The sequence below is a fragment of the Hyperoodon ampullatus genome (genome assembly GCF_949752795.1).
Source record: "Hyperoodon ampullatus genome assembly, chromosome: 17".
NCBI lineage: Eukaryota > Metazoa > Chordata > Mammalia > Artiodactyla > Ziphiidae > Hyperoodon > Hyperoodon ampullatus.
In genome coordinates this window covers 12,195,963-12,210,450 of record NC_136930.1, presented here as the reverse complement: position 1 = coordinate 12,210,450, position 14,488 = coordinate 12,195,963, and the positions used below count along the sequence as shown (strand labels likewise).

At 40.6% G+C, this 14,488-nt stretch overlaps 1 protein-coding gene across 4 annotated transcripts in view; it reads right to left on the bottom strand.

Annotated features, from left to right (window-relative positions):
* Positions 1-14,488, bottom strand: part of CSPP1 (centrosome and spindle pole associated protein 1) — a gene marked incomplete at its 3' end in the record, with an annotated part of 87,163 nt that overhangs the window by 12,275 nt on the left and 60,400 nt on the right. For all 4 annotated transcript variants that reach the window (XM_079722750.1, XM_079722751.1, XM_079722753.1 and 1 more), the window contains 5 exons: positions 13,755-13,821; positions 13,061-13,178; positions 8,433-8,572; positions 4,798-4,938; positions 2,622-2,668 (listed from right to left, as the gene is read on the bottom strand). In XM_079722750.1, the coding sequence (XP_079578876.1) occupies positions 2,622-2,668; positions 4,798-4,938; positions 8,433-8,572; positions 13,061-13,178; positions 13,755-13,821 (513 nt within the window). The remainder of the gene's footprint in view (positions 1-2,621; positions 2,669-4,797; positions 4,939-8,432; positions 8,573-13,060; positions 13,179-13,754; positions 13,822-14,488) is intronic.

Below are 14,488 nucleotides of genomic sequence, written 5' to 3'. Positions count from 1 at the left end.
CATATAGAGAGTTTTACAATAATGTCACCTTACATATTGGAAGGAACCTAAAGTCACCCAACACCACCTCCCTGCACTTCCCTTCCAGATTTCTGGGATGTGCTAGAATACTCCAGTGAAGAGGTGTCCATTAATTTCTAAGGAAATGCATTCCACTGAGACATAGCATTGGTTATCAGAAAGTTCTTCTCTTTCACTGAGTTCTTCCATGTACTAAATTCTTTTACATTTAACACCCACTGACTCTACGTCCGCTTTCTAGCATGACAGTAATGGTAATAATAGCATCTAATATTCACCAGCTGTTCTTAGCGCTGCATACACACTGCCCAGCTTCTCTTCTGCATCACAGTCCTCCACACACAGGGGAGAGTGATCAAAGCCCACCTCAGCCCTATCTTCTCCCTGACACTCTTCCCCAGTTTCACTTTGCGTTTTCCATATAATCCAGTTTCTAGGGAGGTGAACCCCAAATTTTTTAGCTTTTTTTGTAACAGCCATGTTAAACTGTTGGCTTATGCTCAGTTTCTACTCAGCAAAATATGGTGTTATTAATCCAGGATTTTGATCAAAATCTCAGAAGTTAAATTTCAGTATCTTTTCACTGAGAAATATGGCTGCCACATACAGAGAAACCTACAGGGTATTCAGAAAAGGTGTCCATACATCTCAAGCAATGTGGTACAGGGACAGGGAGGGGCTCCGGAGTCCAGCCTGCATTCAGACATGGGCTTTTCTGCTCACTGGCTGTGTGGCCATGGCTAGCAGTTTCCTCTTATGTAAAATGGGGATAAGCATACCTTGTTGTGAACTTCAGAGCAAATAAATGTCAAGTACAGAGTGTTGCTACTGCAACGTTGCTATCACCATTATCACTTCAAAACCAAGCACCAACAGCTACCAACTGGTAACGCTGGGCAACCAACAGCCTAGCTGAGTCTTACTTTTATAATCTGAAAATGGGGATAATACTACCTGTATCATTAGTGTGGGGGAAGATTAAATTTATTTTCAACCTCAGTCTTTCCTCAAGCTCTCTCTCTTATCCATCTACTCACCAGCTCCAACTATTTGTCTAGCAGGCGTCTCAAACTTACCATGACTATAACTAAGTTCCTCACCTTCTCCCTCACCCTGAAACCCGTTTTTCCTGCTTCTTCATCTCGGTAAATAGCAACTCCAACCAAAGACCTTGAAGTCCACCTTTGACTCCTCTCGTACCCCACATCCAATATGTCAAAAATCCTATCTCCTTTCAAAGTAAATCCAACCACTTCTGACTTCCACTGCTCCCACTCCAGGCCAAAGCACCTTATCTCTTAATTAGATTATAGCAGTAGCCTCCTATCCCCCTCAGTCTATTCTCAGTGAATGGCAGGCAGTTGTTAAAACATGAAACCAATCATGTCTGCTCAAAACTCTGGAAGCCTCTCATCACATTCACAGCATAGAAGGCAACACCCTAAGGCCCCCTGAGGCTCTGCTGCTCATCGCTCTCCGCCTCTTTTGCTCCCACCCACCCCTGCTCCTGGAGGTCCAGGCTCCCCGGGACTCCCGCTCCCCTAGTACACATGAGGCTCACTCCTGCCCGGGGCCTCTGCCTGGGAGGTTCTTCCTCCAGATGTGACCCCTGACATTTCACACGACACCTCCCTGATGTCCTTTTTCAAATGTTACCCCTCACAGTGAGGCCCTACCCGCTCACTGTCCTTCAGACTGTAAACCCTTCCTTCTGGTCCTCCCAGTGCCCCCTTCCCAGCTATCCAGAGCCCCACGACTCAACACACTAAATATTTTGTCTACTGTCTCTCCTTCTTTCTAGAAAGTAAGCCCTCAGAGGACAAAGGTTTTTGTTCCCTTTTGTTCACTCCTGTGCCCACACACACCTAGAACATTAGCCAGTCCACAGGAAGTATTTAACAAATGTTTGTGGAATGAACACTGGCTCATCCCATTCCTTCTGTTCAGTCTTTGCTTGATAGTCACTTCCTCAGGATAAGAGTTATGCCCTTACCTTGCTTATCTTCTTGATAGGTCTCACCACTACATGTGTTATAGACTCTAACTTCCACTACTGCTGGTAACTGACCTCACTCATTATGGCACAGGCCCTATAAGGGCTTTTAATATATTATCTCATTTAATCCTCAAAACAGCCTTTGAGCTATTTTTTATTTAGTTAATAAACATTTATATAGAAATTACTACATACTAGGCCTGTCCCTAAGTGCCTGCAGATATTAATTTTACATTACATTACATTTTTGTAAGATTTTAATTTTACAGCCACCCTCAAACACTATCAAACACTATCATCCCACTTTACAGATTAGGAAACTGAGGCAAAGAAAGATTAAATACCTTGCCTGAAGTCACACAGCTAAAAACAGACTAACTTGAACAGCCTAGCCCTAGAGTCTTGTTCTTACTCATTACAATATGCTTTCTCTACATATTACACTAATATCTCTTTAGCTACCCACTACACTGATGGGACAAGTTTTAAATTCTTTCTTAACTCAGTATTCCTGAAGAATTCAAAATTGGAATACTCACTTAACCATACTCCTAAAAATTTCTATCACCCAAAAACTAGCTTGAAAAATTATAACTTTTCTTACCATTCTGTGGTCTCGTTCTTTAGTGCTTGGGACAGCATCCAAGTCAACTGTAGCCAATGGAGAGCAAAAACAAATTAAAAGGTTAGAAAATACTTTAAAAATAAAAATAAATTTTAGAATAGCTTTTGTAGGGCTTCCCTAGTGGCACAGTGGTTGAGAATCCGCCTGCCGATGCAGGGGACACAGGTTCGTGCCCCAGTCCGGGAAGATCCCACATGCCGCGGAGCGGCATGGCTGGGCCCGCGAGCCATGGCTGCTGAGCCTGCGCGTCCGGAGCCTGTGCCCCACAACAGGAGAGGCCACAACAGTGAGAGGCCCGCGTACCGCAAAAAAAAAGAAAAAAAAGAATAGCTTTTGTAATTAACTCTTTACTGGAGATTACTTTTCAATGATCACATTTCAGAATTTTTTAAGATACTACTTGTTTATTAATAAATATAACCCAGCGTCCAATCCATTCTAGTTGGATAAAATTCTCCCATTCACAGGTAATAAATATAAAAAGTAAAATCAGTGTGAATTTAAAACTGATGCCTAAAGAAAAATAACCACCTCCCCTCATATTTCTACAATCTGTGCAGAAAATTGTTGAGAAGAGTTAAACAACTCCCTCACGTGGAATTGAAGGAAACTGAATTCAATTCCAGGCACCTGGTTCCGGGGCAGAGATTTTGGATCAGGTATCCCAAAGGCCCCTCTGATATGACCAGGGTTCCTATGTGTTCCTCTCAATAGTGCACTTTATCCTTTTAGCTACTGCCTTTGGGAATAAATAGGCTGCCAACGATAGCCTGTATTCCTTGTTAAAATATTTTATACCCACGTTTTTGATTGTTTTATATAGTTAAACCATATTCTTATGAATTAAGTCATCACAGTGTTTGGTAGAAGTTGTGGGGTAGTTGCTGTAGGGGACGGATACCCTCAGTCCCAAAATGGACCTATTTCCACATGGGGACTACTTCTGGGCTAATCAGCGCAAGTTGCCAAGGTCACACCAGATCAGATCATCAGTTGGGTCTCCTAACGAAAAATGCCACCAAAATGGGTGTAAAGGTTGAAGACTGTACTTGCTTCTCTCTTCTCTCCTGATGATATGCCTACTGTTTATCACAGACTTTGGGTTACTCTGCTGTCAGAGGGTGATCAGTGAGACCACTGTTAAAAATTCTATGCAAGATGGAGGGAAGACTTTCCCTGTCAGTCTTTACTGAAGCCTTGACCTGTGATCAGGGCCTAAAGTGGTACATCACTTACTCCTGTGATACTCTCATGTAGTCAAAAATAGGTTCTTCAGATTCTGTAGGTCAGACAAGCCTGCTAATAAGGTAGGGTTTTGAATTTTCCTGAAAATAACTGCTAGGACCATCTCCTTCTATTCTTGTTACCTAACTGCTGCATTTTTATGACTCATTTTCCATGGCTGCACTCAATGGCCTGAAGGCAGGCAAAGCTGGTGAGATATGTGTGAAAGTCATGCAGGACACCCGGGTCAATAGGGCCCACTGATGTTCTCTGAGGCCACTAGCTCCACTCCACCTCTAGGTGCCTGCCCACCCCACCCCCAGTTACACACTCCCAAAGGACCCTAGATATCTCCTTTGCAACATTCATCACACTCACACTTTTTAAGCATCTAAATTCTCCAACAGAGTATAAGCTCCTTGAGAGCAGTGGCACATTTCATTCATCACCATATACCCTGGATATGGGTCACTACCCAGGCTCATAGTAGGCACTCAGTAAGTATCTGTTGATTGACTAATTACAAAGAAATATACTCATAGCCCAGTCTGAAGCTTTAAAGATTTTATGCTATATCAAAACTCACAGACACACACAGTAGAGAAATGTCCCATAGGACACCGATGTGTTTGCCCAGCATTCCTTCCCCTGGTACAGATGTCACCTGGCCTAGTCAAGGTACTCAATCCTCCTGGCTATCATGAGTGGCTGGGCCCCTCCTGTGCACAAATAACATACCCCAGTCAAGCCAATCACAGCCCTCTCTGGGACTTATTCTTCTCAGGGACTACAGGCCAAAAGGGGCATGTGAGTGTGCAGCTGCCCGTGGAGGGAGCCTGCCTCGGATTGAAATCAACACCAGAGGCTGAGAATGAAAGCCAACGCAAACAACCCACTGAAACTACGTGAAATAGCAATGATTATTTCTTACCTTCAGCACCTTCCTGCATTTTTATTCTATTCAGTCTCTTCTGCTGCTCTCTTAGCAAGGCTTGCTGCTGAATCTCTAAGGTATGATAATCCCTTGGAGGGTCCGGGTACATAAATTTCAAATCAACTCGTGTTTCTGAATCTGGTACAAAAATAAGTTATATAACCAAGTTAAATCTTGTTTCCAAATGAGATTTTATAAAACTTCACTATAAATAAGAACAATATAATGAGACATCAATCAGCAAAGTCAAAGGACATCATCATAAAACTAATGAACACAAAATTAACATTCTTTAAATAAATGCCTTTTCACAAACTTATCACCATTATAAGGGAGCCCCCAGAGCGAGCGGCAGCTGACTGCCACATTCTCCATCCTGACCTTCCCACTCCCCCAAGATGCCACCCAGAGCCTGCCACTATGTGCAGGTACATCCATGCAATTATTCAGATGGTTGTAACTCAGGCAGCCACCAGACACTGAATCACAGCCGATCCCTAAAATACACTGGAAAAATGAAACCATAATGTTATTGGCCAATTAATATTTGTAAGTATCATGCCAAAAAAAAGAAAACAAGATAAATGCAGGCTGCCTGGAGCTTTAGGAGGGATGTCGTTTCTGCAGGAAATGACAGTCTAAGAATTCACCTATGCCACAAGTTCAAGAATTATCAACTGATCAGAATGAAAACGTTAAACCTTAATTTTTAAATCTTGAGAATAAAAATATAGTTCACACATTTAAAAAGTCTTGACAATATTATTCCTTTGATCCACAGTGGAACTAATCAGAACCCTATGCCCCGCCCCCAACCCAAGTACAAAGGCCCCTCCTTGTCTCCTGCCTCTTGTTTATAGAGAAGCTGAAGTCTCTCAGGCCTCCCTGAGTCACAAAGGAGCAGGCTCAAGCAGCTAATGATCAGGACAACAGAGTCACAGACTCAGTGCCTGATGCACATTCCTGAGTTGTTTTACAGATACTGTAACTGCCACTAGAGGGAAAAAGCCGACTGCATGATGATCAGGCTGCAGCCATGACAAACTGCTCTGCCTTGAGCAGTCGCTTGTTCTGCCCATATATGTAAGTGGGCAACTACAACTGCCAGCAAAGAGATGCTACAGACCCATGCCAACAACTTCCACTCTAAGAATACAGCACCCTATGTCAGCATGAAGAAGTTACAAAGACCTTCATGCATGATCCCACAGAAATGGAATGATGTTCTGCCAAGTGGGGATTTGTAAGCAGCTTTTGGCAGGAAAGAGCTCTCTGCAGGAGGCCCCTTTGTCTGTCACTAACCTTAACCCAGGCACCCCCATGCTCTCTTCATCTCCAGCCTTAGCACCCACACCTTTCAGATCTTTTGATCACACGATACCTTGCCTAATGTGTTGGTCCTTTCTGTAGATCAAAGAAGTAGAAATGAAGAATAAGTAATTAACAGATGACCAGATCTCTTCCCTAGCTTCCCCTTCAGTAATCTCACAAACTGTGTGAATAAAATAGCATCTAAAGAATGATCATGGGTAGTCAACAGGCCTGCACACGGTGGGGTAGGGCGATGACTCTGACCCCATCCCAATGATTAACTGAGATGACTTCCCTCTTTCCCTTTAAAAACTTTCATGGCCCAGCAGAATCTTCAGAGATGGTTTTTGGGGGACCCTGAGTCCAGCATCTCGCCAGATGGTCAGCATTCTGATTAAAAACAACTTTCCTTTCCACCAACTTTTGCGAGCACTGATTTTTTTAAGCAACAAGCAGCCGGACCTGATTTGGTAACAGTAGTGGGAAATGAGAAGCATGCTGAATATCTAAGAATTAGAAAATGATTAAGAGCAAGGTTAACAGAAGAGACTCTGGACACGTGAACTTGGATTGGAGCCCGACTTCCCCACTTCCAGACTCATTTTCCTCTCTATAAAAACAAGAGACATCAACAACTAAGTCATATGATCAATGAGGACTACATGTGGTAACAGGGAAATAAATGAATGGCTCAATTTTACGGTTTAAACCGTTTTGTTCTCAAGACCTCTTTACCCTCTTAAAGGTTAAGGACCCCAAAGAGCTTTTATTTACTGCTCCATACACACACATTAGAAATTAAACCTAAGACATTTTAAAACATGAATACAGAAACATATTCTATTAGCTTCAGAGCAGTGAAGTCATCACATGCCATATATGCTCTGGAAAACCTGTACACACAGGAGAGAATAAAAATGAAAAGGACAAATAATGTCTTAGTTTATAATAAAAATAGTTTTGTAAAGCAATTATACTCCAGTAGAAATGTTAAAAAAAAAAAAAAGTTTTGACCTCAAGAAGTCCCCTGAGGCCTACTGGCTTAATATAAATACCTGGCATATAATAAGTAATCAATCAATGATAGAATAAAAACGTAACTATGGTATATGTAATTGATGACACATGTATATCTAAGTGAAAAAAAACAAAATTAAATAACATAATTACATCTAGTTTTCATTTTACTTTTTTTGTTTTAATTAAGCTCAGAAAGACTAGTAAATACACAAAATATTGTGTTTATATTTAGGTGATTTGAGTAAAGTGATTTTTCCCTCTTTCTAAATTTTCAAAACTTTCTAAAATAGATATTACTTTTAAAAATAAGAAGCAGAAGAAAAGTGTAAATTCCGATTCACGTGGTGTAGGTCATAAAACCACCACCCAGCAACGCACCTCCTCCACCCCAAGAGCCGCTCTGTGAGTGCACCTGAAGGAAAATCACAGGCAACACACATTGTGGTTCCTCTCCGTCTCCCAAGCCTCTGTTCCCTTGGCAACCCTACTTCCCTAATAAGCTTTCTCTCCTCCTCCTAAGTGGCCGCATCCAATCTTCTCTACTCCCTTCCTTCAAAAGTCCTTCATTCCCTCCTTTCTACTCAGGGACCCTGCTCTCTCCAACGGCATTCCCTCCCTCCCCTCTATTGTAAGCCTCTTCCTCCTGTAACAGCTTTCACATCAGCTTCCTAACAAGCTCCTCCAGCTCCAGACCCTGTGTTCCTCCCCCTCCCGGCCACCCTTCTTCCAAGGGTTCTTCTGCTCATTGCCTCTAACACTTTGCTTCCTATTTATTCAGTCCTCATTTCCAAAGCTAACTGGCTTCTGATCCCATAATTCCACCAAAAAAGATCTAGTTGAGGTCACCAATGACCTCTGATCCACCTGACACCTTCCAATATTCATTCTACGTGGTCCCTCCTCCCCGATACACTCTCTTCCCTCAGCTTTCAGGACACCACATTCTCCTGCTCAACCTCCAGTCACTGACTCTGCCTTCTCCGCCTCTTTACTAAGCTCATCTGGCTGTCCATCCTCCACTCAATGTCAGGTGCCACTCTTCACACTATTTTACCGATCTAATCCACTCCTGAGGCTTTAAGAGCTGTATGCCCTCCAAAACAAAACCGCTAGCCAAACTAAAGGTCCATTCACCAGACTGGTGAATTGAAGAACTATACAGAAGTTTCATTCACCATCACTTAAAATATATACCATAAATGAAACTTCACTTCAGAAAAAGGATACAAACATCTTTAAAGATACTTACATATGGGTAGGACACTCTTGCTGTATCATTAAAATAGCAGCATTCTACTCACCCCTATCTTTCAGCTCATTAAAGTCATGAATATTCTGAAAAGTAGTAGTGTCTAGGCCCTTAGGTGACTGTCTTCTGACTGGAGCCTGTAACCGATGTCTGGCCATGTCAAATACATCCATGGGATTCCTTTCTCTTTTCCTGTAGAAAATGACAAATTATGATAAAAGTGTCTTCTGGGAAGAAAATCTGAGTTGACATTTAACTCCCTGTACAAGAAATTTGGCATCTTTCACCACAATATATTATAAAAATTTATTCTAGTAGCTGTTATTTCAATTCCTCATATTAAAAAAACAGGGTATTTATAAGGTCACTGTAATCTTTCAAAATGCTCAGAAGCAAAGTATCTTAGTGGAAGAACAGATGAGTTAGCTTTACCTTAAAATGTTCGTGTAGTAGAAAGATTAGTCTTTGGTCAAAGAAACCAAGATTCAAAGACCAGCTTTGCTACTTACTAGAAGTTTGACTGCACCATCTGTAAGACGCAGATAATGTCTACCCTTTTAGTCTTGTTGTGAGCATGAGATTAAATGAAATTATATATTGTAAAGTACCCTGCATAGTACTTGACACGTACTAGGTCTCAATAAATGTTACCTTCCCCTCAGCCTAAAACAGAAATTATACAGAGAAATACAGCATAAATATGCTGCCCCAAATAATAGGTATTATCCACAGTCCCCCAACACTAATTTTACAGTGGGCTTTCCAGGAACTTGACACCTAATTAGTTAATTAATACTCTATTTCTGGAAGAATATTTCTTCCTCTGTTAACCTAGGAAGTCAGCAAAATAGGCGGGTAGCTTAGTAAGGGAGTTTTCTGCTAGGACTTTGGGGGAGTGATGATAATAGAGAACAGGGATGGGGGATGGTATCTCCAGCCCTGAAAATAAAGTATTTGCTGCTGTTGCCCTCAGCCCTAGGTGGGTCCCCTCTATTTTTTAAAATGTAGCGCTAAGCTAGAAGTTCGCCAGACTCCTGCCTTCATGTCTTTATTCACTAAATCTTCCCTAAGCACCTAGACGGGAAGAGTTGGGATCCCCACAGGCAATGCCCCCTGCTCTCCTGGGGTTTCCTTTTGTGGGGAAGGTTTCACCAAATCACCTTGTCAAGGCTGACATAGACCTCTAATAGTGAACCACCTAGGGGGATAGGAACTGCAACAGCGATTCATTAAAATGCAAAACAAATACTAAAAAGGCTTCTAAAAACAAATACTAAAAAGGCTTCTAGGAGGCCATTAAATTGGACTCCTGTATACCATTAATGCTAATAGTTAAGTAGGCTGTTCAGTTAGGAATTAGGTTATTAGCTCTTCTTTGCATGTGAGCTGGGGGTGCCTAGCACTATTAGGAATTCAATAATATGGTGAATTAATTAATGAATAAGAGATTCTTTTTGTGAAACTATTTATAAAACTGGAATAAAGAACCAACACTGAGATGTCTCTGATCACAATACATATCGAACACTACACCGAAGTTAAATGTATTTAACCAATTCTTGCTAAATGATGGTAATTCTAACATATATTATCTAACTTAAGTTAGCACACAGAACTTACAAAGTACTTTCAAATACATACGTTTATGTATTCTTCACTAGAATCTCATGGGGTGGAAATTATTGTGTAAGATTTGCAAGTGAGAAAACTGAAAAGCTGCCTGGCTTCTCTTTCTTACATTGGTTTGCCAAAAGAGAGCACAGTCTTCAGTTTATGAATGAAAATAAAGAAAATAAATAAGAAGTCAATGATCCATTAGATTTAATGGAATATGCATGTCTGGAACATGGAAAGCTGCAAAAGTTAAGGCATTTATAACATCTTGAAAGTAAATACAGAAAAACTATACTGACCTCTCTATTACTAAGAAGTAGTTGACCTACTATGGAAGAATTTTTTGTTGAAAATTACGACCTTGGGTTAACATTCCATTACCTAGCCAGTCTGTATCTTGAAATTTCCTCACCTTGTTTACTTAGCCAGAACATACCTAGAGAATGCCAACAAAAATCTAAGCAAAGCATAATTAGTCAGGTTAACATGCTACATTAAAATCCTACCACATCCTGGATTACAGTCAGAAATATCAGTATGAATTTAACGTGTACACAAATTGATAGACACAGGAACAATTACAGATCACGTTTATGACTTTGTATATATACATATATTATCTAGCTCTGCCCACCGAGAGCTTGGTTTCTAAATACCATTCTCCAAGAGGAACCAGGACTCCTTGGAGAAATGGCTGATTCCAGGGCAGGGGACAGGGAATATACAAGATGAGCCTGGAGCATCTTGCAGTAACAGAAAGTAAAAAAGTGCTCAAGAAACAAAAGGATGGGACATGTCAAAGAGACACAGGAGCCAACATGAAAGAGCTCCCAATGGCCAAAGTTGCAACAACTTGAGCAACAACATAAATAACATAATGTTATAATGTTATAAATAACATTATAACCCAAAGTACAAAATAAATATACATGAAACAACAGTGATATAAATAAATGGCTGAATAACTAAATAAAGAGAGGAGAAGGGACAAATCTTTCTTACAGAAGAATTCTAAATAATATATGTAGATAACCCCTCTCCAGGAGATGGAGCTTATTCCCACCACCTCTTCTCAATTCTTGCCAGTGTGGTAAACTTAGTGATTCCAGGGCTATCATATGGATGTCACATACCTGCTGATATGATGTGATGAGAAGGCTACCCTGTGCCATTCTTTCCAAAACCCCTTAACCCCAGCCTAATCATGAGAAAACATCAGACAAATGTAGACCGGGGGACATTCTATAGGATAGTTGGCCAATACCCCTCCAGACTGTCACAATCATGAAAAACAGGAAAGACTGAAAAACTGTCCCAGAACAGAGGAGACTAGGAGATGCGACAACTAAATGCAGTGTGGTACCCTGTACTGACTAAATCCTGGAACAGAAAAAGGACACTGATGGAAAAACTGGAGGAATCCATAAAGTCTGGAATTTAGTTTGTAGTAATGTTCCAATGTCAGCTTCTTAGTCGTGACAAACATATCCTGGGAATGTAAGACGTTACCAACAGGGAGCACTAGGTGAGGGGTGTATGGAAACTCTGTACACTATGTCTGCAACTTTTCTATAACCTAAAAGTATGCCAAAATAAATGATTTATTTTTTTTAGATAAACACCCTTTAAAGAAAATGTGGTAGTTACCCACTGCATTGATTTTACAACCTACTAAAAGACTGCAACCTGCAGTTTGAAGAATATTGCTTTAGAAAATTTATGAGTCCTTTTGGCAAAAATGATCAGAAATGTTTGGTAGTCTGTTAAGTTATTTTGCTGGAAAATAAGTATTTCAGAAAACAATACACTGCTGACGGAAAATGTAAAAAACAGTTTTAAAAAGTAACTGTCTATGGTTATTCCATCTCTGAAGTTTTCCATTCCTATTATCATTTTCCTCTCAAGGACCAAGTTTCTATGCCTGACTTTTTCGAAGACCGAGAAAGGGAAAGTAAGGAGACTGTTTTTATAATTGTCTAGTCTATGTCTTCTTCTAGTCTTGTTTCCACCATCTCTTTCCTATCCTGGGCTTCCTTATCACTTAGATTAGCTTACAAAGGAACTTCTGCATCCGTCTGCCTTCTGTACTTGAGTCCCAATTTAGTCAATTATCTTTCACTCAGTGATTTCTCTGTAGTGAGGCAAACTATCTTAAAGATAGAGTGTGGGGTTTCCCTGGTGGCAGTGGTTGAGAGTCCGCCTGCCGATGCAGGGGACACGGGTTCGTGCCCCGGTCCGGGAGGATCCCACGTGCCGCGGAGCGGCTGGGCCCGTGAGCCGTGGCCACTGGGCCTGCGCGTCCGGAGCCTGTGCTCCACAGCGGGAGAGGCCACAGCGGTGAGAGGCCCGCGTGCCACAAAAAAAAAAAAAAAAAAAAAGATAGAGTGTGAAGAATGGCCTGTTCCCAATACTGATTTTTCACTAATCCTATTAAAGATGCCATGGTTAGGGATAACACTTTTGGTTTGCCTTCAAGAAAGTGCTACTTCTTTCTTCTTTTTTTTCTTTCTTCCTCCTATCAACATCACCATTGTCATCACCATTGTCATAAATATATTACTGGCAGTACGGAAGGACAATTAAAATTGTTTTAAATCAATATTCATTAAATATCCCATATTTTCACAGTGAATAGATTTTACAATTGTGAAGAAATGTTTTATGAAAGCAATGTTATCTACATAAAATTGAAGAATGTGAATTAAATAGCACATTAGCTAATTAAAGAAAGAGCTGTTCTGCCAAAAAAGAAAACCTACCACATACTGCAAACACACTAAAAAAATCATACACTGTTTTGAATTAGTTATACTGAGTCCCTCCACTAGACTGTAATTATTTAGCTAGATTTCTTTTGGGGGGAGGGAAAGGCTACTTCAGTCATTACAATTTCACCAATAATCCATTAAAAACTTTTTTCAAGCATGCAAAGTTCTAACAGATGTGGCTTTATGATAAAAATAATTAATCCTGTGCCCAAACTGTAGAATTATTGGATATGTTCCGATTCCTTATCCTGACAGAAAAGAACACAAGAACAAACAAAACATGCAATTCTAAACTTGCCTTATATGAACTTCATCTTCACTGTCCATGTGCAGCAACCGCCCTTGCAGACGCCGCTCTTCACTACGAAGCTGCTTTCTCATTTCTGATAATTCCATAATTACATTTTTTTTCTCCTCTGCAAATTCACATTGATAAGTGAAAAATAAGACATGTATACGAATAAAAGTTTAAACATAACCTGACTTATAAAGCTAAAATGCTCAGTGACATTTTTATGAAAGTTATTTTTAATGCTTTATATATATAGATCATATTTATGAACATCATTAAGACCCACAAACACATTTCTGATAATACGGGAATTTCAAATGGTAAGAAACATTCTTGGAGGGGCACAGGGGAGTGTAACTATAAAGGGGCAGCACAATGGAGTCCCTATGTGGTAATGGACAGTTCTGTATCTTGATTGTGTGGTGGCTACACAACTTATACATGATAAAAATGCACAGAACTACAAACACAGACAAACACACGTAAATTAGTGCATGTGAAAACTGTGAAACCTGATGAAGGTCTGTGGAGTATGCCAATGCCAATTTCCTGGTTGTGATATTGCACGACTGAGGGAAGCTGGGGGGAGGGTGCACAGCACCTCTCTATATTGTTTCATGATATTTTGTGAGTCTGTTTTTCAAAACAAAAAGTTAAAAACAGAAATAGTCTAGATTACAGGTTTAATAGTCAACTCTACCTTCTGCACGAAGCTGATTTTTCCTGGCAGGTACCGGAGGAGACTGTGCCCTGGACATGGAACTTTCCTGTTTAACAATCACAACAAAGATACACTCAGTATGTCTTCCCTACTCAGAAGCTTTAAAAGAGGAATTATTTTGAAGTAACTATATGTAAGAGAAGCCAAACTCCCCACCACTCTATCTATAAGCTTACTTACATTTATTTTTTCTTCCCACTGCAATGGGAGAGGCCTTGGCCCATCCAAAGATAATCCCTTCACCTGTACTCTGTATCTGATAAGCGACTCAGCTCCTCCATCAATTACTGTTTTTTGTCCACCCTCTTCCTCTCTCCAACCACCTTCCTAACAGCCTGTGTTTAAAAATCTCTCCATTTTTTAAAACACTTACCTCACCCTTCATCACTCACTATCTATTGTCCATTCTCTTCCTTCATAGCCGTTCTTTAAAAAACAGTATGTGCAGTGCATACGGTGTTTGCTTCCTTATTCCCATTCACTCCTCACTACACAGCCTTTGCTTCTCCTACCAAGTGATCCCTCAGTGATGCACTTGATGGGCATTTTGAGCCCTTATTTTACTTGGCCAGTAGCAACTGATATCATTGCCACTCGCCCTATTTCCCTGCTCTGCTTCTTATATGTTAGTAATTCCCTACTGTTCCATCCTCAGCCCTCTTTACTTCCCCTGAACACATCCTAGACAATCATACTAATTAGACAAGCAATAA